The sequence below is a fragment of the Gekko japonicus genome, unplaced genomic scaffold (genome assembly GCF_001447785.1).
Source record: "Gekko japonicus isolate JY-2015 unplaced genomic scaffold, Gekko_japonicus_V1.1 scaffold682, whole genome shotgun sequence".
Classification (NCBI taxonomy): domain Eukaryota; kingdom Metazoa; phylum Chordata; class Lepidosauria; order Squamata; family Gekkonidae; genus Gekko; species Gekko japonicus.
The window spans coordinates 18,653-44,351 of record NW_015167074.1 but is presented as its reverse complement, the minus strand read 5'-3'; the positions used below and the strand labels follow the sequence as shown (position 1 = coordinate 44,351).

General features: G+C 42.9%; 1 protein-coding gene across 1 annotated transcript in view; it reads right to left on the bottom strand.

Annotated features, from left to right (window-relative positions):
- The window catches only part of NFXL1 (nuclear transcription factor, X-box binding-like 1), a 71,222-nt gene that overhangs the window by 34,181 nt on the left and 11,342 nt on the right, over positions 1-25,699 (bottom strand). The window contains exons 4-15 of the mRNA XM_015412762.1: positions 24,319-24,452; positions 22,993-23,171; positions 22,063-22,224; positions 21,575-21,675; positions 19,471-19,585; positions 19,000-19,124; positions 16,718-16,840; positions 14,796-14,886; positions 13,262-13,382; positions 9,823-9,982; positions 7,280-7,371; positions 6,306-6,327 (exon numbers count right to left, since the gene is read on the bottom strand). Coding sequence (XP_015268248.1) covers positions 6,306-6,327; positions 7,280-7,371; positions 9,823-9,982; positions 13,262-13,382; positions 14,796-14,886; positions 16,718-16,840; positions 19,000-19,124; positions 19,471-19,585; positions 21,575-21,675; positions 22,063-22,224; positions 22,993-23,171; positions 24,319-24,452 — 1,425 coding nt within the window. The remainder of the gene's footprint in view (positions 1-6,305; positions 6,328-7,279; positions 7,372-9,822; positions 9,983-13,261; positions 13,383-14,795; positions 14,887-16,717; positions 16,841-18,999; positions 19,125-19,470; positions 19,586-21,574; positions 21,676-22,062; positions 22,225-22,992; positions 23,172-24,318; positions 24,453-25,699) is intronic.

Below are 25,699 nucleotides of genomic sequence, written 5' to 3'. Positions count from 1 at the left end.
GTAACTGGGAAAGAGGAGATGAAATGGGGCTGCTGCATTTAGCAGCAGCAACACACTGACTGTAACGTTGACCGTTCCAGTTTCGGCCGGAAAGCCACAGTAGGTTATGCTCAGAAATGAAGACACAAAGACAACCATGAATAAAAGAGTGGACGCTGGCCTATACACTAGATCCATCATCCAAAATAAGATGAGAGTTAAGGAGAAATAAGGCACCGGAACATGAAGCCAGTAGTTTAAAATTAAAGTATCACTCAGAATAGCTTTGCCAGTAAAGAATAAAGGCCTGGCTGTATGTAAGCACCAGCAGGGCAGCAAGAATAATCAGAATAATCAGATTATAATGAAAAAAATAGTATTTAAAATGTTTCTGCAGCAACACTTACAGCCAAAACCTGAAATTTGCTTTGCCAACAATTCAGCTCTTAGAAAAGAGTTTTACAAGTGTCACGGAACAAGGAATAAGTTAAGCAACCAAATACAATGTTACTGGAACATATTATGAACAAGCATCTTTTTCTCACTTGCAGTGGACAAGCGGATCTGAAGAGAAATTTGCTCTAGTAATACTACACAGTACCATAATCTGCATAAAATCAGTAAGGCTTATAGTCTATAAAGAGATAGAATGAAAACACAAAGAAAGAAGTGCAAGAGGGAAGAAAACCCAGTAAGAAATGCATGGAGTTTTAAATGCTGCTTAGAACCCACGAACAGAAGAGGCCACATGAATACAGGTAGCAGGCGATAGAACCAGAGGTTCTTTGCCCAGGGACTAGTGATGTACAAACTAAACAAAAGAGTATGGGAGAAGGGACAACAAAACATTCAAAGGAAATGTGAACACTTTAAAATCAGAGGTTTAAAAATGAACACTTAGAAGAGAAAAGAAAGACAGAGAGGAAAGAGTAGCAAAAAGAGGGTACCCAAAATTTCTTGTGTAAATGCATTTAAGGCAAAGTCAACTACAACTGTGCTAAAATTGTTCTAAATATTGTAAGAAGTTTCTTGATGAAGTCTAAGCTGGAAATATAATGCTACACTCTGTGCCAAGAAATTTAAGCTAGCAAACAAGCAGTTAATATAATTTGGAGGCGATCCGGCTAAGAAATATTCAACTCGTTTTCTCTTTGCAACATAAAAAGTTCTAGAAAGGATATACGTTTTTTAAAAGCCTAGTTTTCAATCTTCAAGCCACCACAAGCTGACATACACAATATGCTACAGCTATGAGAAATTAGATTTTTCTACCAAATCGCAGTTAAAAGCAATCAGCGTGACAGCAGAACACTATCGGGTAGCAGCTGTGATTTGGTCATTTCATTACCAGCCTATAATTTGATAATTAAAACTGGTATGCTTGCTTCGCAGTTCCTAGCAATCTAAAAATGAAAACTCTAAACTAATACCCCTTGGAGATGCGATTTATTTATTTCAAGGGAAGAATTAAAAAATCAAAGGCGCTAGCAATTGCTAGTATTTTTAATGCAAGCAGTAAGAAAATAATATATATTATAGAATACTAGTCCTAACATTATGTAACATTCAGGGCTTTTTGTGTGGAAAAAGCCCAGCAGGAACTCATTAGCATAATAGGCCACACCCAACAGCAGAAACGTATTAGCATATTAGGCCACACCCCTGACAACACAGCTCATTGGCATTATAGGCCACACCCCCATGTTACCAGAAGTGTGCTCATCCAGACACACCCACCTTTTGCTTCTTATTCTGTTTACCTTGTTTGTTGTCAAAATCCAGGGCTTTTTTGTAATAGGAACTCCTTTGCATGTTAGGCCACACACCCCTAATGTAGCCAATCCTAATGAGTTTCTGCTGTTGGGTGTGGCCTATCATGCTAATGAGTTCCTGCTGGGTGTGGCCAACTTGGAAGCCAGCCGGAACTCCATTCCTGTGCGTTCCTGCCCAAAAATAGCCTTGGTAACATTGATATGGTGTCACTGCTGGTAGAGTTAAGAGGGAATCTCAATTCCTTTCGTTGGACAAATAATTAAGAATTTCGCCATTAGTGTCTCATGGACTTTGTTCTTATGCAATGCCAAACTAGTACTGAGGACCCAAGGCGGGTAGTAAGTATGACCACCTTAAATTGGAAGAGGTCAACGTATTTGTTCAAGAATCTAGAGCATAAAAGATGAGTCTCTCTCTATGAGCACAGGAAGCTGCCTTACCAAAGCAGATGATATCTCTGTAACTGTGGCTGGGATCACACCTTTGATCCATCCAATCCATCCAGCCTAGCACTTCAACTGGCAATGGCTCTCCATGTTCTCAGAGAGGGGTCTATTTCAACTCTGATAGTTATGACACCAGTGGAGCTCTCCAGATGAAATAGCAGGGGGTTGAACCCCAAACTTCCTATATATCAAGCTTAGCTCTGAAAGAGAATAATCTTGCAAATTTAGCAGTTATACTTCATTATGGTACTATACCAGGCTAGGATGGAACCTTCTCTGCTTTAACTTTTTGAGCTTCAATAACAAGAAACAACAGGCGGTGGCTGGACTGTGTCTATGTTCTTTGCAAGACATCTGACAGTACAGAGGAAGGTGATGCTTCCGATGAAGGTTTGGTCTATGCAGCAGAACGAGACAGCAGAATGCTAAGAGAACGGAACAGAATGCACTGCTTTCATAAAGCACAGGTGTGATTTATAGCACGGCAAGTACCAGTCTATGATGGAACATTTACCCCAATGTGCTACTTCTGTTTGGAGGGAGTCTTTTTTTTTTGTTCCCCTTAGCATGAAAGAACACTTTAAAGTGGTATCCTATGCTTATATTCTGAAATGGTAAAATCCAGTCTACCAACAGCATTTTACCCTCTTATTCTGCTAGGCGCATCAATCCAACTTGCTATTTATGTAAAGAGTAGGGTCTCTGTTGCCTCATGGCAACAACTAGCCCCCACAATGGACAAAGTAAAAAGAAGAGAAAACTAATCCAAGATCTCAAATCAAGCGATGAAAGATGACTGTAGAATCAGTCTGGGAATATGAAACATCTTTTACACTTCATCAGGCCAATATAAATTTAAACTTCTTTTGTTTGTTTCTGCCAAAACCTTTTTAGCATAATTCGAACGTAAAGCTATCCATTGGTTTGTTGCTAAGGAAATAAGCCTGGGGAATCCTGGCCCAACATGCACCTTCCTCCTTCCCTCGCATGTGATAATCTAGTTAATGATAAAAAATTAAATGGTGGCTTGGAGATACCCAATATTAAACTATACTACCAAGCTGCCAGAGTAAAATGGTTGAAAGACTGGTTATCAAACACTGCTGAATATATACCAGCCTTTATAGAACAGTCTTCTGTAAAGGTACCCTTGAAAAGTTGTCAAATCAGTCGATCCTAAAAGAAATCAACCCTGACTGTTCCCTGGAAGGCCAGATACTGAAGCTGAAGCTCAAATACTTTGGCCACCAAATGAGAAGGGAGCACTCACTGGAGAAGACCCTGATGCTGGGAAAGATTGAAGGTCAAAGAATAAGGATGAGATGGTTAGACAGTGTCATAGATGCAACGAACATGAAGTTGAGCAAACTTCAGAGGACGGCGGAAGACAGGAAGGCCTGGCGTGATCTGGTCCATGGGGTCGCAAAGAGTCGGACTCGACTGTGCGACTGAACAACAAAAAAGCTTTCTGAAGAAGTGTGTGTGCACACGAAAGCTTACACCTTGAATAAAACTCTGTTGGTCTTAAAGGTGCCACTGGACTCAAACTTTGTTATAGTGTACTGATTCCTCTATGGCTTGCCTACTAAGATGTTGCTGATCAACTACTGTGCCAATTCTCCTCTAAACATTCATTTTATAGTACAGGATGCTGCACAACGAACAAGGCATTAGAGGATAAGTGTTTTGGCTTGAGCTCTCACATTAGCCAACAAGATCAAAAGCATGGTTTAAAGATGAGGCCCAAACAACAGAGGCTGTCAAGGCCGTGCTGCATTCCTGAGATCATCTCTCTTCGGGTCTGGAAACAATCGTCTGACCTGCTGTTAGATCTAAAACTGTATGATTAAACGAGCCATCAACGACCGAGATCAATTCTCCTGGCATATCCTTATCTGGTATCATATAGGTCACGTTTTACGACACCGTACCATTGTACAAAACAGCTACAGATCAAAAATTCCCTCCACTTTCCTTGGTCATGCCTGAGTTCCTACAGTTAAATTAATGTGTCCCAACTGTGTTCATTTCAGGAATTTTGTCTTCACCAATTTACACGTTACATTTTTTGCAGAAGCCAATGATCACATTGCAAGCACACACAACAACAAAACTATATATAAACAGAATTTCCCCCAAACAAAGGCCTGTCAAATTCGCGCTCACGAAACGAATACACTGCCCCAAGACCAAATCAGAAAGATATGATTTAATTGCTAACTCCTGAAACCTGATAACCATAAGCAGAAGCAAGGACTGTCCAGTAACTGGAATTGCTTGTGGCAACCTTATATAGGGTTCAGATACTGCTGTCAGAACAAGTAATGACAGTTAGAGCAGTTCCTCAGTGGAACGGGCTTGCTCGGGAGGTGGTGGGCAATGATCCCTCTAAGCTGTGGAGTCTTGTGAGCAAAACTTCTACTTTGTGAGCTACTGGCATTAGAGTTGTGAGTGAGCAATTTGGCTACTGCATAAACTAGTTTGCTCTGCAGCCATCCTTCCTGAGCTAAGACAAAAATGTGTGAGCCGGAGGCTAAAAAACTGTGAGCTAGCTCACACTAACTCAGCTTAGAGGGAACACTGGTGGTGGGCCCTCCTTCTTTGGAGGTTTTCAAACAGAGGCCATCTGACAGCAATGCAGATTCTGTGAACTTAGGAAGATCATGAGAAGGGAGGGCAGGAAGGGTTGCATCAGTGCTTAGTTCTTGTGGCCCTTTCTTACACACCCAGGAAAATGCTGACTGCCACTTTGGGGTCAGGAAGCAATTTTTCTCCAGGCCAATTTGGCTGGAGGCCCTGAAGGTTTTTTGTCATCTTCTAGGCATGGAACAGGGGTTGTGGAGGAGGAGGTATTTGTGAATTTCCTGCATTGTGTATGGGGTTGGACTAGATGACCCTGGAGGTTGGAAACCAAATTTGCACATGCAGGACAATGAGCTGGTAAGGAGGTAGCAGGCTGGACTACATGCGGTGGATTCCAGCTGTGAATGTTCTTTCTTATTAAAAATAACAGAGGAAGGTTCTCTCCCCTCCTGCACACACTCCCCCTTATTGCTGTGCTGGTATTTTTGAACATATGAGGAAGGCGACCCTCCAGGTGAAGCCTGAAGCGGTCCAGTCCATTCTGATACTTTAGGTCTCTGCCACCTCAGTCTTCTGCATGGTAAAGAAAAATATTTCCCCTCCCAGCATATTTCCAAAAACATGTTAGTTTGGAACGGATTCTGCCAGATGATATTCTGCTCAATCTCTTCCAATTGTTCTCCTCCTTCCCTTGCCAGTAGAAAGGCCGACAGGATACCATCCATTGTGCTTAGGAGTCTTTAAAATCTCTTTTCCGTTGCTCAAAAACCATAACTACCCACATCTTTAATGTCTGGTAACATCCCATAGAAACATATTAGCATGGCTTAATTCAAGACAGAGCACACGCTTGTTTCCATTTATACTAGAGAATGCAAAGACACTTCAGACAAAGGAATCCCCACCAGATCACAACAGGCCCCACTATTCAGCTGCAAGTTATAATATCCACTGCATTACCATCTAAAAGCTACCATGTTCTAATATTTTACTGCAGACATCGTACTTGCCAAACTGACAGTTAATACCACCATTCAAAACACCATTTGCAGATGCTCCTGGAACAGCCAAAAGATTTATCAAGCCAACAAGTATAAACTGCACCAGAAGAGATAATTTAAACATTTATAAACAATTTGGAAAAGCTATAAAGTAGTTGTCTCTATAAAACCAAAGCTCATCCTAAATCATCAGCGTAAACACGAACAGAAGAGCATTTTACCAGCATTCCACATTGCTTGAAACACAGTGTCAAAAGTTTAAAGTTGCATCAAGATTAATTAGAAACGCACTCTTACAAATTTCCTAGAACAATTTTTGCAATGTTTCCTTGGTGGAATAACCCGCAAATCTCAAATGAAAAACAATCTGTGGATTTCAACTAAGCAGCAAAACGCTTGCGGTTGCGAGTAAACCTCATGTCAAATCAATTGAATGCTAAGGCTTCATTTTGAGAACTTTTATTAAAACCCAATTATGCATGGCTCAGATTCGCTCCAAAGGATGACAGCTATCATAACTCACCTCGTGTTTCCCCAAGCATTGCCTGCAAATATACAATGGTGGAGAAAAGTCAAAACAATTTGAAAATTACCACTTGGTTTAATCAAGCACCTGAAGTTCAGCACCAACAACATATATCCCAAAACTTTAAGCCTTAAGTAGTTTAAATTTAATAAATTAAAATTTCAATTATTTGGTAGCCTTTTCAAATCTGAGACCAGAGCACAAAAATGTACTTTTCAGGACCTTTTGGGTCTAGTATGTTGCAATGCAAAATGGAAAAGAAATAGTACCTTTTAACAATAAATGATAGCTTGTATTTAGGGAACTGGAAGTTCTCTTTAACAAGGCAATCATGTTGATGTTTTGACAAATTTAAGTTTAAAGTTAGTTAAAAGGTAAATGATTAAACAACTAAAATTCTTTAGTGACTGATTGCCTTAGCCGCAGTCAACATTTGTTGGATAACCAGCAGTATTTTCCATACCACTCAGCTCTTAGGATCCGAGGTACAGGAAATGACCAGCCTATGCTGTCAGAATGCAGAATTACAGGGACCAAATGTCTTGAAATAAAGAATTTGGCGAGGAGCCAGTATACATGACAGTGTACTATAGAGGTTAGAATGTGAGACTAAGAGTAAAGAGATCCAGGTTTAAATCTCTACTCAGCAATGATGTTCACTTGAGCCAATAAGTAAAAAATGTAAACATGAAATACAATCAGACAAAATGTGCCATGTTAAGATTTAGAGTCCATGCATGCACCAGACTAAGGATCTCTAACTTTGTTTCACAAACCGGTTTAGTCATTTTAATTTACTCGTTTGGCTTAGAAGAGAAGAAGAAGAGATTGGATCATTTGGCTTAGGAAACAGCTTCTTGCATAACAAAAATTCAGCAGCCGTACATGTTCCAGTAAAATGATGGAATAAAAGTGCCATGTCATTCATACACATTGAAATGTTTAATTTCAAAGCATATTTTTGTACTCACGTTGGAATTGGAACCTGACAGGGAGGGCAAGGCAATGCAGTCTGAATAAAAGCAGGCTCAGATGATTGTTCCCAGGGACCTGCGGGCTGATGCTAAAAAGAAATATATATATTTGACATGAACTTATTACATAGCACATACTACAATTTGGCTAAAGTCAGCCACCAACATCTGGGAAGTCCAGAATGATTTCTTCCTCCACAAGAAGTGTCTGACTCACCAGAGACGACACAGGCAATGCTTCTAATAACAACATCATTCTCCCCCTCCAGTGTAGTCTCTGCCCCTTTAAAACACTACTGGAATCACTGCATAGGGTTGCTGTCAGGATGATATTATGAAATAATGCTAAACCCACTCAAGTATAGGATCGGTCTACAGATCTAAATGTTAAATGAAACATTAAACATAACCACATCTCCAGAACGGAGTCGTCGTCCCCCCCTTCCATTTACTAAATGCTTTTATTGGTTTTTTTTTAAAAAAGATGGTGCTATAAATTATAAATTATAATATCAAGAAATTCCTGCGCAAAGTTTGAAATATGCTTCTTTCTAATCAGACAAAATAAGGCCTCTAGGAGATTAATGCCATAAATGATGCAGTGAATATTAAATTCCTCCTGAAATTTGAAAGCATTACTGAACGTGCTGATAATCAGGAAGATACCAACACTTCTGGGGGGTGCGAGAGAAGGGGAGGAGATGGGGAAGAGAAGAAGGGATATTCAGATTCGTTCCTAGGAACAAAATACGTTAGTGCCTGGAGATGTGAAGGCCCAGGAAAAAAAACGGAAACATTTGGGGGCAAAACATCCCCCCCCCCATTTATTTCCTGAAGCCTTTTTTTGGTTTTTTTCTGAAAAATTAGAAAAATTGAAAAAAGAAAAAAAAATGATTATGGAACGTTTTATTTTAACATGATGTATAAAACATTTTAAGACAAGGTGTTCAAATATTTTCCAAATAATTTCATATATATATATATATATATATATGGTATCAGATTGATCTAATTTCTGTGCACTGAGGACAAGCAAGTCCTAGGTTACAAACTGTATTCTCCAATGCAAGAACAAGATGCATTTCTTCCTTTACGAGGTGCAATTGTCAGAAGAAAATAAAATGGTTTCAGTTTTGTTTTTGCATGTGGGTGGGTATTCTGTTTGTAATAATTGTTTGGATACACTACATTTTTAATATACTAGTTGTGATAATTTCATGCCAAGTAAAAATGTCCATAGTCATATTTTATGTTCCTAAAGTAACAGAATGACTTTCAATCTAGAAAAGACAAAAAAAATGCAAATGTAGCATTTTTTTTCAATTTTCCCGAAAATTTCCATTTTTTTCCAGAAAAAACTGGGGAAAAAACGTTTTTTTTTCCAAGCTTCAAAATTTCCGGAAATTTTACATCTCTATTAGTGTCTGCTCTCCATTGGTTAGCTACAATAAACCTCCAAAACAAAATAGGTCACACAAGTAGCACCACCACATCATATTTTCTCTCTCTAAAGAGAAAAGAGAAGAAGTACAAAGAAATGGAGGGAAAAAATGAGCGTGTGCAGAAAAAATCAGGTCAATGCAAATCAAACTTACAGAGTAGTCCTGGTTCTGAAAAATTAGCGACTACAAAATGGTAGAATGCATTAGATTTTTAGTAAAGTAAAGGTAAAGGTTCCCTTGCTCGAAAGCCAGTCGAATCCGACTCTAGGGTTGTGGTGCTCATCTCCGTTTCAAAGCCAAAGAGCCAGCGCTGTCCGAAGATATTTCCGTGGCCATGTGGCCGGCATGACTAAACACCAAGGCGCGCGGAACGCTGTTACCTTCCCACCAAAGTGGTACCTATTTATCTACTTGCAATTTCTTGCTTTCGAACTGCTAGGTTGGCAGGAGCTGGAACTAGAGACGGGAGCTCACTCCGTCATGCAGCACACTCGGGTCTCGAACTGCTGAACTACCGACCTTCCACAGCCTGCAGTTCAGTCTTAACCACTTGAGCCACTGCAGCTCCTTTAGATTTTTAAGAAGGCAACAAAAAGCTCCTAACCTCTTAGTCAAACAGCGCCTGTAAATTTACCCCAACCCTTCCTTTTTAGCCAGCAAGCTGAGGGGGGAGACCCACTTTCCAAACTCTTCCTGATAAGCAGAGCGCTAGTGTCGTAGAAGGAGCTGCGGTGGCTCAAGTGGTTAAGACGCTGAACTGCAGGCTGTGGAAGGTCGGTAGTTCGGCAGTTCGAGACCCGAGTGTGCTACATGACGGAGTGAGCTCCGGTCTCTAGTTCCAGCTCCTGCCAACCTAGCAGTTCGAAAGCAAGAAATTGCAAGTAGATAAATAGGTACCACTTAAGTGGGAAGGTGACAGCGTTCCGTGCGCCTTGGTGTTTAGTCATGCCGGCCACATGACCACGGAAACGTCTTCGGACAGCACTGGCTCTTCGGCTTTGAAACGGAGATGAGCACTGCAACCCTAGAGTCGGATTCGACTGGCTTTCGAGCAAGGGAACCTTTACCTTTTACTAGTGTAACAGAACACTCTCTCACCAGGCCAGATTGCTTCACAAGGGCTTCATCATGGCAAGCAGCTGGGCACAAGTGGCTGCACTTCTCTAAGGCTTTCTTGCAAGGCTGACGGCAAGGAGGGCACGGGCCAAAATGGCAATTGTGTTTCTCTCGACTGGGGTGGTGGCAGGTTGGTGGCTGCCTACGGCAAAAAACAGACACGGCTGAGGATTAGTACCGTGGATTTCAATACGGTTACTCAAAGAAAGCAAAAGAAACAACATAGTGTTGCACAGCTATTTGAAAATGGATAAGCACAATTTTATTCATTTATGGAAAGGTTTAAGCTTCTGTTCAAATAAGTGTTGATCTGCTGTCATACCTGGTAGATCCCCCTGCTGTGTTACACTGCAAGCAAACAAAAAACATAGCCACTAAGAACAGCTCATGGTTGCCTCTCAGCAATAACATCCCACAAGCAGCTCTTTTAACACCTCGCCTGCAGGTAACAGAGATTCCTTCCTCTAGACTTCCATAAAGCCCCAAATCTCTCTCAGAAGCAAAGTCACTTACCGTTACCAGGCTAGAGAATGTCAGTATGATGCATCTTTGAATTCATTATTTAATATTGTTTCAGGCATGCCCTCTTATGCAACCTAATTATCTGAATTGTCTTGCTGCAGCTTGAACGTTCAAAGTGATCAACAACAGGTCCCTGAGCTAAGGACAGGCCATTCCACATATCTGGGATGCAAGGTGGACCTACCAACAACTGTACGGTTTAAACACAGTCTGCTTGACAGTACTGAAGCCAAGGACAGAGCTAGATTTTAGCAGCAGTGCAGAACTGGGACGGCTAATAAATCCCTATAGAATAGTGGGGTAAGGACAGGTTTCTCCCAGTTGGGCTCAAAGACCAAAATTAAACCCTACCGGGAGACAAATGTTTTTCCAAAACAGCTGGGGGGGGCCAAGGGGAGGAAGCATTCTGTTCCCCTCTTCTGCTTGTCCATGCTTCCTACCTTCTTTCATTATTTATAAGGAACCAGCAGGAACCAGGCTAACCACTGGGTACTGGTTAGGCTGCGATCTGGGAGACCTAGATGTGAATCCTCCCCACTCTGGAAGCTGGCTGGGTGACCTTGGGCCAGTCACACAGTCTCGGCCTGACCTACCTCACAGGGGGGAGTTGTAAAAATCAAATGGAGAAACCATTGTGTTGTGCCTCCCCACTGAGAAGAGGCGTGGGGTATAAATGAAGTAAATAATAGAAAGAAAGAAATGACACATCACATCTAACTGTGCTCAAAAGAACAATTTGAATTTTATCATAGAGAAATGTTTTAAGAGCTGAGTGGGGAAAACTTGAGGGGTGATGCTGTCACTGGCTGCGTTTACACACACTAAACAATCCACTTTCAATGCACTTTTGAATTGGATTTTGCCAGTTCACACAGTAAAGATCCAGTTGGAAAGTGCACTGAAAGTGGATTGAAAGTGGATTATTTAGTGTGTGTGACCGCAGCTACTGTATGATCAGCTCAGCCCTGGGACCAATACTGCCTGCCTGTGCACCTGTTGGATTGCTTGCCTGCTCTACCGGTATATCTGTAAACAAAAGAGATATTATAAAACCCACAAATGTTCCTCTGAACAAGACTGACCTTGAATTTCTCATCACTCAGGGAAAAGAGGAGCATTCAACTACATTATAGTGGAATGGTCTTAATTCTAAAATCAGTAATAAAATCTATCAACTGTGACAGCAATATATCAGAACAAAGAGCGGCCATAGAATAATCTGAGCACTGTATAACAATGGTATGCATACCTAAAACTAGTACAATGAGGGACCATTTGCTGTCAGATTTGCTACATCATTCTGTGTATGATGTGATCAAGTGGCTCCATCTACTGGAAAGTGGAAAGCTAAAGAACCCATCTGGTCACTATCCACCAACACCGCACATCAGTTCTGTTGCTAACTGTCCCGATGCTATTGTTAACTTTCAAAATAAGGCTTCTGATTCCAGTACTATCATTTGCAATGTGATTTCCCCTTACAATGACTGAGCAAGCACCCCCTTAGATTCAGTTTACATCCATTTCATATCACCTCTGCCCATGTTCTCCTTCCAAGAATGCAACTGGACATTACAAACCTGTACTTTACCTGAGTAACAATCAGATGAAGCCTTAAGGCTCATATTCATGTGCATAACCAACTCCAGAGAACACCCTAACCACTAAGCTCCAGGAAAAGGAAAGTATAGTAGCTGCCAGCAATTTCCCAGGGGATTTAATTTAGTTTACGTTTTAGAAAAGGACTAATGTGCAGTCCTGTATATACTCAAGGAAACAAATCTGCTACATGTTTAAATCCACGCATCTTCCATTTATCTGCCTGTAAGTTACACTGTTTTCAGCGGATAAAAAGTAAAGGTTCCCTTGCTCGAAAGCCAATCGAATCCGACTCTAGGGTTGCGGTGCTCATCTCCGTTTCAAAGCCGAAGAGCCAGCGCTGTCCGAAGACATTTCCGTGGTCATGTGGCCGGCATGACTAAACACCAAGGTGCACAGAACGCTGTTACCTTCCCACTGAAGTGGTACCTATTTATCTACTTGCAATTTCTTGCTTTCGAACTGCTAGGTTTCAGCGGATACACAAACCCAAAAAGACATCCAATCCAAAGTACTAATGCAAGACATGATACTAACAAATCACACAGCTTCAATCATATTATTGAATCTGTTCTTTTTAACTGTCAGCTTTGTTTGATACCTTTTTGGTATACTGAACTTTTTTATCGCAAGTAATGCATTTTATAGTACTGCAGGCTATTATTTGATGCAAGTGCCACAGCAGAAAGCCTTACAGACATGGTCCACAGATGGCAAATTTGTCACCCTTGTTCATGTAAATGATCTGATTACAAATAAGTCTGAGTCCTCTACTCCGAAAACAAAAGCCACAGATAAAAAATGCTCAGGCAATCAGCACAGAGAAAGGAAACTGCTACATCTTGCCCAACATACTATCAAAAGAAAGTTTGCCAGTCTTTTAAACCCTTCATATTAGCAAGTGAAATTTATAGAACATCTGAGACCCAATCTGATACAAGAAGGGATTATGTCATCCGGCCCCACCAGGATCAAAACTCCAGTCTCATTCTCCTCAGCCCCATTTCCCACATGCCAGCACCTCACTCTTTCTCTGTATTTTCAGGTCTAGTTCACAACACCTCTGTTGCTCCCCCACCTTTTTGACCTGAGTTGAGACCGATGCTGCAGGTCTCTCTCCAGTTCCTACGCTTGCCTTGTAGGGGAAAAAAGGAAATAAACCAAACACACCACTCCCCAAATTGCTAATCCTCAGAGTTGTAGTTAGTACCACCAAAAAACACAGTCACTGTTTGGCAAAGACTCATATAATTTAAAACACACACTGGGTTTTTTTTGTTTTTTGTTTTTACTATACTACCTGCAAAGCTCTTTGCACCTGGGAGGTTTGGTGGTACGTTCTCTACCACACGGTACTTTGAGAACAGTTTTGCCACAGTTGCACTTCACATCTACAGTCTCGGGACATGGATAGCAGCTACCTAAAAATGAATAGCACAAGTAACCATTTCTGGAAAATTGATTCGAGAAGCATTCTGCAGTCATCAGAGTACACCAAACACATTTAAGAGAATTTGCATTCAGAGACCATTTGGAAGGGTAATTTTAAAATTCTGAAACGGACGCTCAGCTTCACTACTATACAACTTATATTAGGGATTCGCATACAAAAGTACCCAGTTATTTGACTTAAAACTCATCCTCAGACAGTCAAAGCATACCACAAGCAAAAGGGTGATAATTACTTACACACTACCACCATTCGCATATAACTTTCATCACTGTGGTAAGTGCCAAATATGATCTTGCACATGCTCTGTGATTTTATCATAAAAGCCATTAACAACCTGGAGTTGGTCTCAAACGTTTGCTGTTATTTTTCTATCTCAGACTAGGGGTATGCCAAAAACAACAACAACCCCCAAACAGTATTTTTCGGGTTTGGGTATATTGAATACGGAAAATATTGGTATTTCCCGATATTCCCAAATCCCAATACCGGTATGGTATTCAGATTCAGGAAATATTCAGGATTCCCGAATTTTTTCAGGTCCAATGGACCTGAGAAGGAAAAAAAGAGAGGATCAGCTGGAGCAGCAGGAGCTGAGAGCTCTACCCCGCCACGGCCAGTCGAACTGCAAAAAGGAGCCAGTCCCGGCCAAGACGGTCAGTTCCCACTGCCCTGGCTGATCCTGGGCTGAAATCGAGCTGTGAAGAGGATCCAGCCCCAACTAAGGTGGGGCAGAGATGTCAGTTCTCTCTGCAGGCACTACTGGTGCTCTGATGGGCATACCAGTTTAAAACAGACTTCCCAACACAACCCTCCCAGGAGCCAATCGTGCAGGGAGAGTTCTCCCCACAGGCTTGGCTGGGGGGCTCTGCTGGGCAGCCCAGTTTAAACTGCACTGGCCAACAGAGCCACCCGCAGCCTCCTCCACTGTTTCCAATGGAGGGGGGAAAGGGCACTTATTTTATTTAATTTTTTATTTTTCGCATTTAATATCCTGCCCATCCCATAAACAGGCTCAGGGTCCCATGGTCCCTTTAAATACCTTTTGCATGCCATGAGTGCCCTTTAACTGCAACTATCCGGGAGTCCCGAAAAAATCCCATTTTCAGATAGCCAAATGAATCGGGCATTCGGTAACCAGCTGAGGAAATACCCGATAAATACTGATAAGGTATTTATCAGGTATTTTTTCAGCTCAATTTATACCATGCACACACGCCTATCTCAGACCCCAACTCAAAAGGCTAAAAAGTTTATTTAAATAAAGACAAAAAAAATTCCCCATAACAACTCCAGGCGAAGACCCAAGGGAACAAATTTAAAAGTACATCTTGTTTGATAAGCAGTCAATAATCCATAAGGGGGATTTCCTGCTCATTCTTACCTCTGTGGCAGACCGAAGGGCACTTGTGATTCCGACACCCTAATGTTCGCCCACAGACTTGATCACATGGTGGGCAGTTTCCAGGACAGCACTGCAAATACATGTTTTGAAGTATAAAACTGCTTGTCAGTTAATGACTGCCTATCTATCAGGAAGTCACCAAGACTTTTAAAAAAAATTATCTGAGATGCACTGGTATTTTCCCTCTGCTCTAATCAAGGAGACCACAACATACATTGTACCTCCGCATCCTTTACAAGCATCCTTTACAACACCCCTCCCCATCTTCTGACTAGGATAAGAGAACTCAGATCTCTATTTCTACTCCACTGATGAAGGGAGCTTCGACTCTTGAAAGCTTACTCCCTGGAACTCTTGTTGGACTCTACCATGCTAGTGGACTCAAATCTAACTGGCATTTGTGTTTCTTTCTAGCAAAAATCTCATTGCTTTTCCAGCATATCTCACTTTTGTATTTAAAGGACTAATATACCTACCTAGGAAGTACATAGTCCTCCCCCCTGTCTCTTCCCAGGCATCCTTAAGATTACAATATTCAGTGTATACAGAGAAGAAACACACAGATAAAACCAGATAGGATCCAGAAATATGATGGCTCCAAAAGAGATTAGAATGCCACTGACTGTCACCTACAAGCTCCCACCTCAAACCAGTCCAACACACCTTCATTGACATTCAGAAAATCCCGGATTATAACACTTTTTTCTCATAGCCTTCTCTTTGCTTAAAGACAGCCCCCTAACCCAAGACAGCTTCTTACTAACAGCCATAAACACAGGGGTCAGACACTGCAAGAAGCCTAGACGCCAATTTTATCCTCAGGCAATACAGTTATAAAATATTGAACTTATCCACTCACTTATCCTCCAATGTGATGTGCATCATCATGTATCAACAATGGCTTTCCTGGACTAAAAGGTCAGTCCCAATGCAAAAGAATATACAGATACAAATCTGCCACTGAAAATTGCAATACTCAGAAATCAGTGGGCAAACATTTCAGCCTCACTGGGGACACTGTTCCTGACCTGAAGGTCACAGTTCTCCAATAAAAGCCCTTCAAAGGGAGACTCCAGTGTGAAACCATCCAACTAGGATTCATTACAAAGTTTCACACTACCTATCCTCTGGCCTGAACAATGGCATGGGATTTCTTCTTCAATACAGCACAACCGGGGAGCCAGATATTAACTAGCTTTTCCCTATGTTTTTCTTGCTTAGATTTGAATTTTACGTAATTACATTCCAACCTGTACCTTCTACATTTCATGGCCTCTTGAGCCTACCATTTACCATAACATCTGAATCAGCAGACAATGAGCTAGAAAGCATGGTTTGCAGAGCTGCACTGTAGGGAATGCACAACATATACAGTACCATCCTTAGCAAATTACATGCTGCTAAGTCCCTTTACGTCAATAGGCTTGAAAGGCCTAACTCTGCTTAGGATGGCACTGATAGTTTGGTAGTTCAGACACTGGTTTTGCAACAAACCACCACCCTGGAAGTAACTAAGTCACATTATGCAAAGTGAAGGAAGGAGAAGAGAAAATGCATTAGTCAAAAGCTTTTACCAGGTGGTTTGGCTTTGCATGAGAACCATGAAATAAGGCAGGAAAGAGAAAAACATACACTCCTTGAATCATATGATTCCTAACCAATTTTCTTTCCCACAGCAAATGGAAATCCAATACAGAAGTACAAAATAAGTCGCATATACTATAGTTTCAGAAATGAATAGCAAAACAGCCTATGCTGTATGTCAAAAAAACTACTGTGGCTTTCTCAAAAATGTTTATCTATTTAACTGAGTAGATTGTTTTTCTCAGGCAAGAGTTTGAGGGAAATTAAGCGAAGTAACAGGAACTATAACATAGTGTTGGTGTATCTTTGGTACTTGCCTTTCTCTTGCACTGATGTTTCTGACAGTCACGAATTTTTGCACATTTTGACTCACAGAAATATGGTTTATGGCAGGGCATCTGTTTCATATGCTTTCCACAGCGGCACTGCTTTTCAACTTCCTGGGGAAAACATGAATGGAAGGGAACCAAAGCCGAGAATCATAAGCAAAGCCTGACCAATAACATACCTTAATTCTGAGGTCAAAACTCATGAGTCAAAACGTTAAGTGAGAGCCTTCGGGAGAGAAAAAAGAAGAGGACAAAGGGATTTGATTATGGCAGCTGAGCTGCACAAAGAGCATTACACTCTGCAGAGAAGAACCTACTTCTGATCCCCAGCCTGGGAAACGTCCAGCTGTCCTCGACCTGGCGGAACTCTCTGCTGCATGACACTCATGCCCTGCGGGACCTAATGCAGTTCCGCAGAGCCTGTAAGGCAAAGATGTTCTGCCAGGCTTTTGGCTGAGGACAAGGATGGGTTCCATCGCGTCTGGCACTCCCCTTCCCAGTTTTCCTGCCTCCCCCCATGAGGCAGTGGCACAGTCTGAAGCATTAGTGCTATCTGGAAGTGTTAATTGTTTATTATATCATTGTTTTAATCAGGGCTATTTTGGGGCAGGAACGCACAGGAACGGAGTTCTGGCTGGCTCCCGAGCTGGCCACGCCCAGCAGGAACTCATTAGCATAATAGGCCACACCCGACAGCAGAAACTCATTAGGATTGGTTACATTAAGGGTGTGTGGCCTGACGTGCAAAGGAGTTCCTGCTACAAAAAAAGGCCCTGGGTTTTGACAACAAACAAGGTAAACGGAATAACAAGCAAAAGGTGGGTGTGGCTGGATGACCACACTTCTGGTAACAGGGGGGTGCGGCCTAATGTGATAATGAGCTGTGCTGTCAGGGGTGTGGCCTAATATGCTAATAAGTTTCTGCTGTTGGGTGTGGCCTATTATACTAATGAGTTCCTGCTGGGCTTTTTCTACAAAAAGAGCCCTGGACTTTAATTGTTTATTATATTAGTTTTAATTTGTTTATGAATGTGCTTTATTGTTGTTCATTGCCCTGAGCCTTGTGTGCACAGGGGAGGGCAGTTTAAAAGTCAGACAGACAGTCAATCAGTCAGACAGACAGACTACCAGGAAATCAGAGAGATATCATGTTAGCAGGGTAGGGGGTTGCACGTAGCCACTAGGCTTACCAAGTACTTACCGTGATTCAGCGGGGGACACATACTTCTTTCCAGGACCATTCCCGCGTGGACAACAGACGCGCCGCACCATGCCGTCGCCAGGAAGTGACGCCCGGTGATGCTCTGGCAATGGGGCTGGAAACTCGATGGGACCATCGAGTCTTCAGCCCCATTGTCAGAGCGTCGCCCAGCGTCACTTCCTGGCGACGGCATGGTGCGTCACAGGGAGGAATGTTCCGGCCGGGGATCATGTGTCCCCCGCCGAATCGCGGTAAATACTTGGGAACCCTAGTAGCCACGATCACTAATGCCTAAAGGAGTAAAGCCAAGAAACTGTTTACCTCCCCATCATCAATTTAAGAACTAAACTTAAGTAGAGAGAGAGAGAAGGACTACAAAATACGGAAAATCAAGTTCAGATAAGCACAAAAGAACAAAGTTGAGAAGGCATACATTGTCAGATACAGTAAAATGGTAGCTTAGAACACGCAACAGGCAGTCAAGGCAGTGGTAAAGGACACAGGCAGGGGAAGAAGGACTAAGTATACCACCAGGTACCACCAGCAGTAGCTCCTGAGTTACACACACACCCCGATCCTGGGATCTCAAACACCTGCTTTGGGTCTCCTTGGAACCGTGCAGGTGGCTGCCAGATTGTTAGGGAGGTCTGCCTCTCTTCCCCACCAAAAGGCTCCCTTCAGTGCTATGCTTTCTACGCACATTTGAAGGACATTCTTAAGTGGAATTGTCTAGGGGAAAAGTGTTCTGAATCTATACCATCAAGAGCCAATAATTTTAAATAGCACGGTACATTTAAATGTGGATCCACAGTAATGAGCCCAAAATAGCAAGAAGTTACATATATATTCTCCGGGTTCTGAAGAACAGAGACTGAACTTCATAGTTTTGTCTGCTTGAGAATCCACGGAGGCAGCAGGGATGAGACACCTCTCAGCTCAAAGTGGAAGAGAGCTGGTGAGGGAATCAGCCCTTCTCCCAGTTGCTTGCTGAGTAAAATCGTCAGAAGTTCTGAGTAACAAAAATGAGTCAAAAGCACAGGTGCAGAAATGCAGAAAGAGAAATGCTAACCTGTCTGCAGATTTCACAGGGACCTCGATGGCAGCGCTGCGAACATCTATGGATCCCACATTCAAGGACTTTGTCACAGCTGTCTCCGCAAGTAGGTACATCCTCCGTACATGGCAAAGAAAATTCTAAGACATCACAACAAAAAGACACTATATTGGTGGCGGCCCTTTAACATGCAATTGAAAAAAAGGTGAGCTGTATTTCGGTTTACCCTGTTCATTTCACTGGGGGCCAAAAAAACCCTGAAGTTGTCTCAGGACACAAAGCTAAATTGGACTACTGACAACTTTACAACCTTCATAGCTTTGGTCGAATCTGATTAAGCGACATTGTATTTAGCCTACCTTATAGCAATCTGTGAAAAAGATGACAGAATAAGCATGTGACAAAAATCTAACCCACCATTTCAGTTTCCTGACACCTAAATTGGCCAACTGGATGTAGATCAATGAATAGACAGAAAATACTTGCTTGATTTTCCACATGGGCAGAACCTTTTGCCAGATCGAGGACATTCCCCACAGGGGCCAGCGTGACAAACCTGCTCACAGGCATGATAACCACAGGGTAAGGTTTTGCGACACACCTGGGGGAAGCAGAAGAAACAAATTAACTCATTAACAGGGGCGGTCACGCGCGCGAGATAAAGTGAGGGGGAAGCGAGGCTACTTTGTCCGGAGGAATTTGACCCGCAATTGCGTGATCACACAGTCCTTGGAAGCGGCGGACACAGCCCGCCACTGCATGATCAGACGCAACCACAGGTGAGTCGGAGGCTTTTTGTTTTTGCAGTTAGTTTCCGATGTGCTTAAACGAGGAATCGATGTATTGCATCTCTGCACTGAGGGCTCCCTATGGCGTTTGCGATGATGCGCATACTGCGAGGGGGGGGAGAACAACGGCACGGAGTCCGGATGGCCTGATCAGACCATCCGAACGCCATGAGAGCGCGCTGGAGCGATCAGACATGGGAAAGTCCGTCCGTGGCCCGTCGCAACCCATTTACTACTGGATTTTCCCCGGTATCTTTTTACTCCACTTCTGCGGTGGAGCAGAACAGGTTGCCAACAGGTGCAGAGCGCTTCCCAGATGTTTGTGTCTGATCGCGCCCTTTAAATCTACCTGGCATTCGCACCTATGGCGGGTCTAATTGTGCGTATGATCGCGCCCTACAACTGCTTTATACAACAAAACTTAATAGGAAGGGAAAAGGTGGATTCCCAACACCAAGAAGATAAGGTACAACTTAACTAAAAATCTTACTCCTAAATACTTAAATAAAATTATATTAACACTTTCACCAAGAGGAGTCGACAAAAAAGTGCTTATCTTATCATGAGCAATCATTTCCCCATCTGTTACTTTGCTAACACTTCCAGTTTTATAACTAAGCACCAAAAGTGCTCCTGGTTGTCCCCGGTCCCAAGGAAGTCCAGCTTGCCTTGACTAGGGCCAGGGCTTTTGCTGCCTTGGCCCCAGCCTGGTGAAACAAGCTCCCTGTTGAGCTCAGGGCCCTGCAGGATTTGCTACAATTCCGCAGTGCCTGGAAGACGGAGCTGTTCCCCTGGGCCTTCGGATGAGGCAGTGAACATCCAAATCTATCTCGGCCTCCCCTGCTGACAAGGCTGGCTAAATGGATCCAGCTCAAACTGAGCATTGTTGTCGAGGCAAATCCACCCTGTTTTGTGTTTGGGTACTCTTTTATGAGAAATATGGTTTTTAACTACTTGATTATATTGTTACTTTGTGATTTGTAACCCACCCTGAGCCCGCTTGTGGGGAGGGTAGGATAAAAATTGATTTAAATAAATAATAAATATGTCAGAAAACATGTGCAGGAATTAAAAGCTCATTACTATGCTCAATGCACCAACAGATACTTCATTCGATATCACTCAGTGCAGCATACTGCAGATTAGCGGCTCATTAATGTCAACGCTGAAATGTTTCTGATTACCCCACTATTTACTTGTACCCAAATACTCATCCTCTGTGTAGGAAACAGACTTTCCATTTGTGTCTTGTGATAAACTCATAAAACTCGTGTGTTAAGAAGCCAACTTTGGTCCAATGGAATTGTTTTAATTACAATTTTAATGCAGTCAACGCTGTACTCTAGCATCCAATATGGAAGTCTGGCAGCCGTGCAATTGCTGGCGACTGTGCAAAGAGCTGCCGGTGGGCTCACAATACAGCTGAAAGGTCAATTGTATATACCCCTCCTCCGGGGAGGGGACTATAAACAGCCATCACAATGGACACGACAGTGACAATTCACAAGAAGGGTTGCCTGTATGGAGGCAACAGTTCAAAGCAATCATGACCGCCATTCACAATCCTAGCTGAGCCCACCAGCAGTCCCACAGATTCTCACATGGGACTGCTGAACACCTGAGACAGGAATAAAATCACTAGCGTTATGAACAATGTTGACTCTTTTTTTGCTTCACATCTCAAACCCCCCTCCTTCACATTAACATGCGTGATTCTTCACAGAGATCCTCCCCCTCCCACTAGATCAAAGTTCCATATATTTAATGACGAACTATAAAAGACAACTTCTAAGGAAGCTCACCTGATCACACTGCCACAAAGGGCTGGCACAAAGTCTTTCCGCTATTTGTCTTCTGCAGACACAACTTTGCTTGCTAACTCTTGGGCAGGGCTCACAGTCTCCTAAAGCAAGATGAAGTCTAGGGTTAGCATGAACAGATCCATTCCAACATCCACCCACCCATCAACCTTACCAAGCTATGTAACAAATAGCAATGACCCCCCCCCTTGATTCTACAGTCTCCAGAGGGGAGAAAACAACAATCTCTCACAATCTCAGACAACATGACACCAGTGTTCCCTCTAAACTGAGTTAGTGTGAGCTCGCTCATAGTTTTTTAGGCTCCGGCTCACACATTTCTGTCTTAGCTCAGAAAGGATGGCTCCAGAGCAAACTAATTTATGCAGCAGCCAAATCGCTCGCTCACAACTTTAATGCCCGTAGCTCACAAAGTAGAATTTTTGCTCACAAGACTCCATGGCTTAGAGGGAGCATTGCATGACACCCACCTGGATGGCAAGGTTTCTCACAGCTGTGCTGTCCACAGGGCAGTTTTCGACCACAGGGCAGCTGGCACGACCATTCTTTCGTACTGCACCTCCGTGGCACTGGCTTTGCCTTTTTACAGTAACAGGTTGTTAAGACCATCTTGGGACAAGGTGGACAAGGGCCTAGAAAAACCAGCAGAAACAGGATCAAGGAACTGACATCCCTATACAGGCCATCAAACTTACCTAGTTATGTAAGTAATAGCAAGGACCAAGAAGATCAAGTCTCCATTTAAGCATGAAGCTGGTTGGGCAACTCTTGGTTAGTCGTTCTTTCTCAAGTTTAGCACACCACACAGGACTGTTGTGAGGATGAAGCGGTAAAATCCTCTATATACTGCCTTCAGGTCCTTGGAGAAAAAATGTGGGAACTATCCATGTATATAATACAGTGGTGGCGAACCTATGGCACGGGTGCCAGAGGTGGCACTCAGAGCCCTCTCTGTGGGCACGCGAGCCATCGCCCCAGCCAGGCCCAGACCATCATTAAGTGTCAAATTCTCTCCCAAATAATTTTAAGTAAATGAAAGCATTTGCGATTGCTTTCCTTAGTTTGTTTGGATCATCTTGAGTTAATGTATGAGTTGTTTTTTCTAAAGTAAAACCTCAGTATTCAGGTTAAATTGCCGTGTTGGCACTTTGCGATAAATAAGTGGGTTTTGGGTCGCAGTTTGGGCACTCGGTCTCTAAAAGGTTCGCCATCACTGATATAATACATAGCTCTTAAACGGCTAGCATCTTAAATCTTCCGCTTACTGATAACTTTTCATCTTACCCGATTCAAAAGCTAGTTCTCTCAAGTGTTAACCACATACTTTTAAATCCAGACAGCCCCACTGTTTGAAGCAGCTCAGTTTACATGATCACTTACAGTGACCAAATATGCCATACCTGGGTGACAAAGGAGCAGGCACTTGTGTCCACAGGGAGGCTTGAAATCTCTCTCGCATATTTGGCCACAAGAATGTGGAACCAGCCAAGGGTCCAGTGCGGGATCCTCCACCTTTCCACAGTAGCAGTAATATCGAGTGGGAATATCCGATCGCTTGTATTCAAACCTGCATTTTGGACTAGAGCCGAGAAAGTTGTGGGTTTTTAAAAAAGAAAAAAAAAGGAGAGTTCACTAAAATTAAATTCAAGCACAGTAATTTATTACAAACCCTGATCAGGTCACTTGCAATGATAAAGCCACAGTTACAATATTCCAGCATGAGTGCAAACACTCATTTGGAATGCAGACGGCAGACTTGGCTCTCCAAAGTCCAGAGTTTACCAACAGAACGCAAGACTGAAGCTGGAAGCCTGACACTCCAAAAATCTATTGGCAGCAACTGAAAACAGAAATCAGGGCTTGTCTATACTTCAGCACAAACATTGCAGTGCTTTTTCTTGGGGACTCCACTACCTCTGTACCTGCATGCCTCTTGGAACTTGAACACAGCATCCACGCTCTGCGTGCACTTGGCTAGGAGTACAACAGGGAATTCCAAAAGTGTCAGTAGAACAGGAAACTCACAGAACTTTAGGCATAACAATTAGCCTTGGGGGGAGGGGAATCTTATAAACAGCTATTCCTTAATGCAAGCCCTGCTGCAATTAATTGCCAGAGGGATGATTCTCCTGTATGCAGCGTCTCCCATACACACGTATAGTATGTTTTTGGACTTATTTTAGCCTGGTGAAGATGAGGACATAACACCGAATGAACTTTCCATCTCATCATTTTCCTCTGTGACATCTAAACCAAGACCAGACTGTATTATTTTTGCTAGCAATTTTTACAAAAAATAAATAAATCACTGTTTGGCAGTTCAAGACCCTCGTGCCATGTGACAGAGTGAGCTCCTGTCTCTGGCCCCAGCTCCTGCCAACCTAACAGTTTGAAAGTTTGAAACTGCAAGTAGATAAATAGGTACCGCTTTGGTGGGAAGATAACAGCGTTCCATGTGCCTCGGCATTTAGTCATGCTGGCCACATGACCACGGAAACGTCTTCAGACAACGCTGGTTCTTCGGTCTGGAAACGGAGATGAGCACCGCAACCCTAGAGTCTGATTCGACTGGCTTTCGAGCACAGGAAACCTTTACCTTCGCTTTTACTTACTACGTTAAAATTTCTCTGTTGTGGCTATGGATATTTCAAATAATGTTTTAAAGCTACTGCTCAATTTTTACATCACACAAAGCAAACTTTCAAAAGAAACCTTTAAAAGCTCACCATGGCCACTGGTAATCCTTCTTTCCAAAATCATCATCTGTCAAGGGAGACGATATTAGGAAAACGCTATCCTTAGCCCACTTCTGAATGCATGGCATGTGAAATATGCAGAAACACCCAGAGCAACTCCAAACCTAGAAGACAGAGGTGACGTATGACAGACCTTTCTAGGAAATTTGTTACTGAGTCAGTATACCCAACAAGAACAAAAAAATGGGGTAGATTCCCTTTGGTTCTCTATACAGATGCAGAATAACCCAGCGGTCAGACAAGCTTTATTTGTTCAAAACATTTCTGTTTCCCATATGTGATCCCAGTAGGCTAACAAATTTTAAATACAATAATCCACAAGAGGTACAACTAAGGAGCTGGACCCTATGGACGTGTTCCACTAGCAGAGAAACTTTCCTCTACCAGAAGGAGCTTTCCTGATACCTCATGCATCAAAGGCTGCTTCCACCGAAAGAGGAAAAATTGTAATAGATCCTATCTGCAGGATCCAATCTAGTATGACAAATCAAAATACCAAATTCCATATAACAAGGATCACACACCATAGTGAGTCTACAAAAATCCTTTCTGAAAAAGGGACATTTTATGAAGTTTCCCAATAGTCCCCAGACACAGGCTCTGAAAGAGGAGGAGGAGGAGGAGGAGATTGGATTTATACCCCGCCCTTCACTTGGAGTCTCAGAGCGGCTTACAAACTCCTCTCCCTTCCCCACCCCACAACTGACACCCTGTGAGGTGGGTGGGGCTGAGAGAGCTCTGACACAAACTGCTCTTTTTCAAGGACAGCTGTGCCAGAGCTTGCGACTGACCCAAGGTCACATCAGCAGGTGCAAGTGGAGGAGTGGGGAATCAAACCCGGTTCTCCCAGATTAGAGTCTGCACACTTAACCACTACACCAAACTGGCTCTCCAGAGGCACTGTTCCAGGGCTGTCACTTGGAGGTCCTGCTGGATTTTAACCACATAAATGGAGCAGAACGTCTGCAAGGTAGCCTGGGAAATTTTTTGGGCTCAGGAGCATTTAGGCTATTTTGCATCATGCACTGCAGTTTATATTTCCACTTAAATGTGTGCCTTCTTCCAGAGGCTACTAGATCACAGTAACATTCAAGACCTTTAAAGAGGGTTTACCCAACCAAGAATTTATAGAAATAGACAGGGGTCATTTCGTAGAAAAAGAGCTAGGGGAACTCATTAGCATAACTCATTAGCATATGCCACACCCCCTGACATCAGGGGCCCAGCGGTGGACCTGCAAGGCCAGCGGGAGTGCAAGGAAGCCCCGCCAAGGCCCTCCCTGGCCCCAGGCAGGCAGGGGTGGGAAGAGGCGGGGAGGAAGCAACTTACCCTCCCTCTTCTCCTGCCTCCT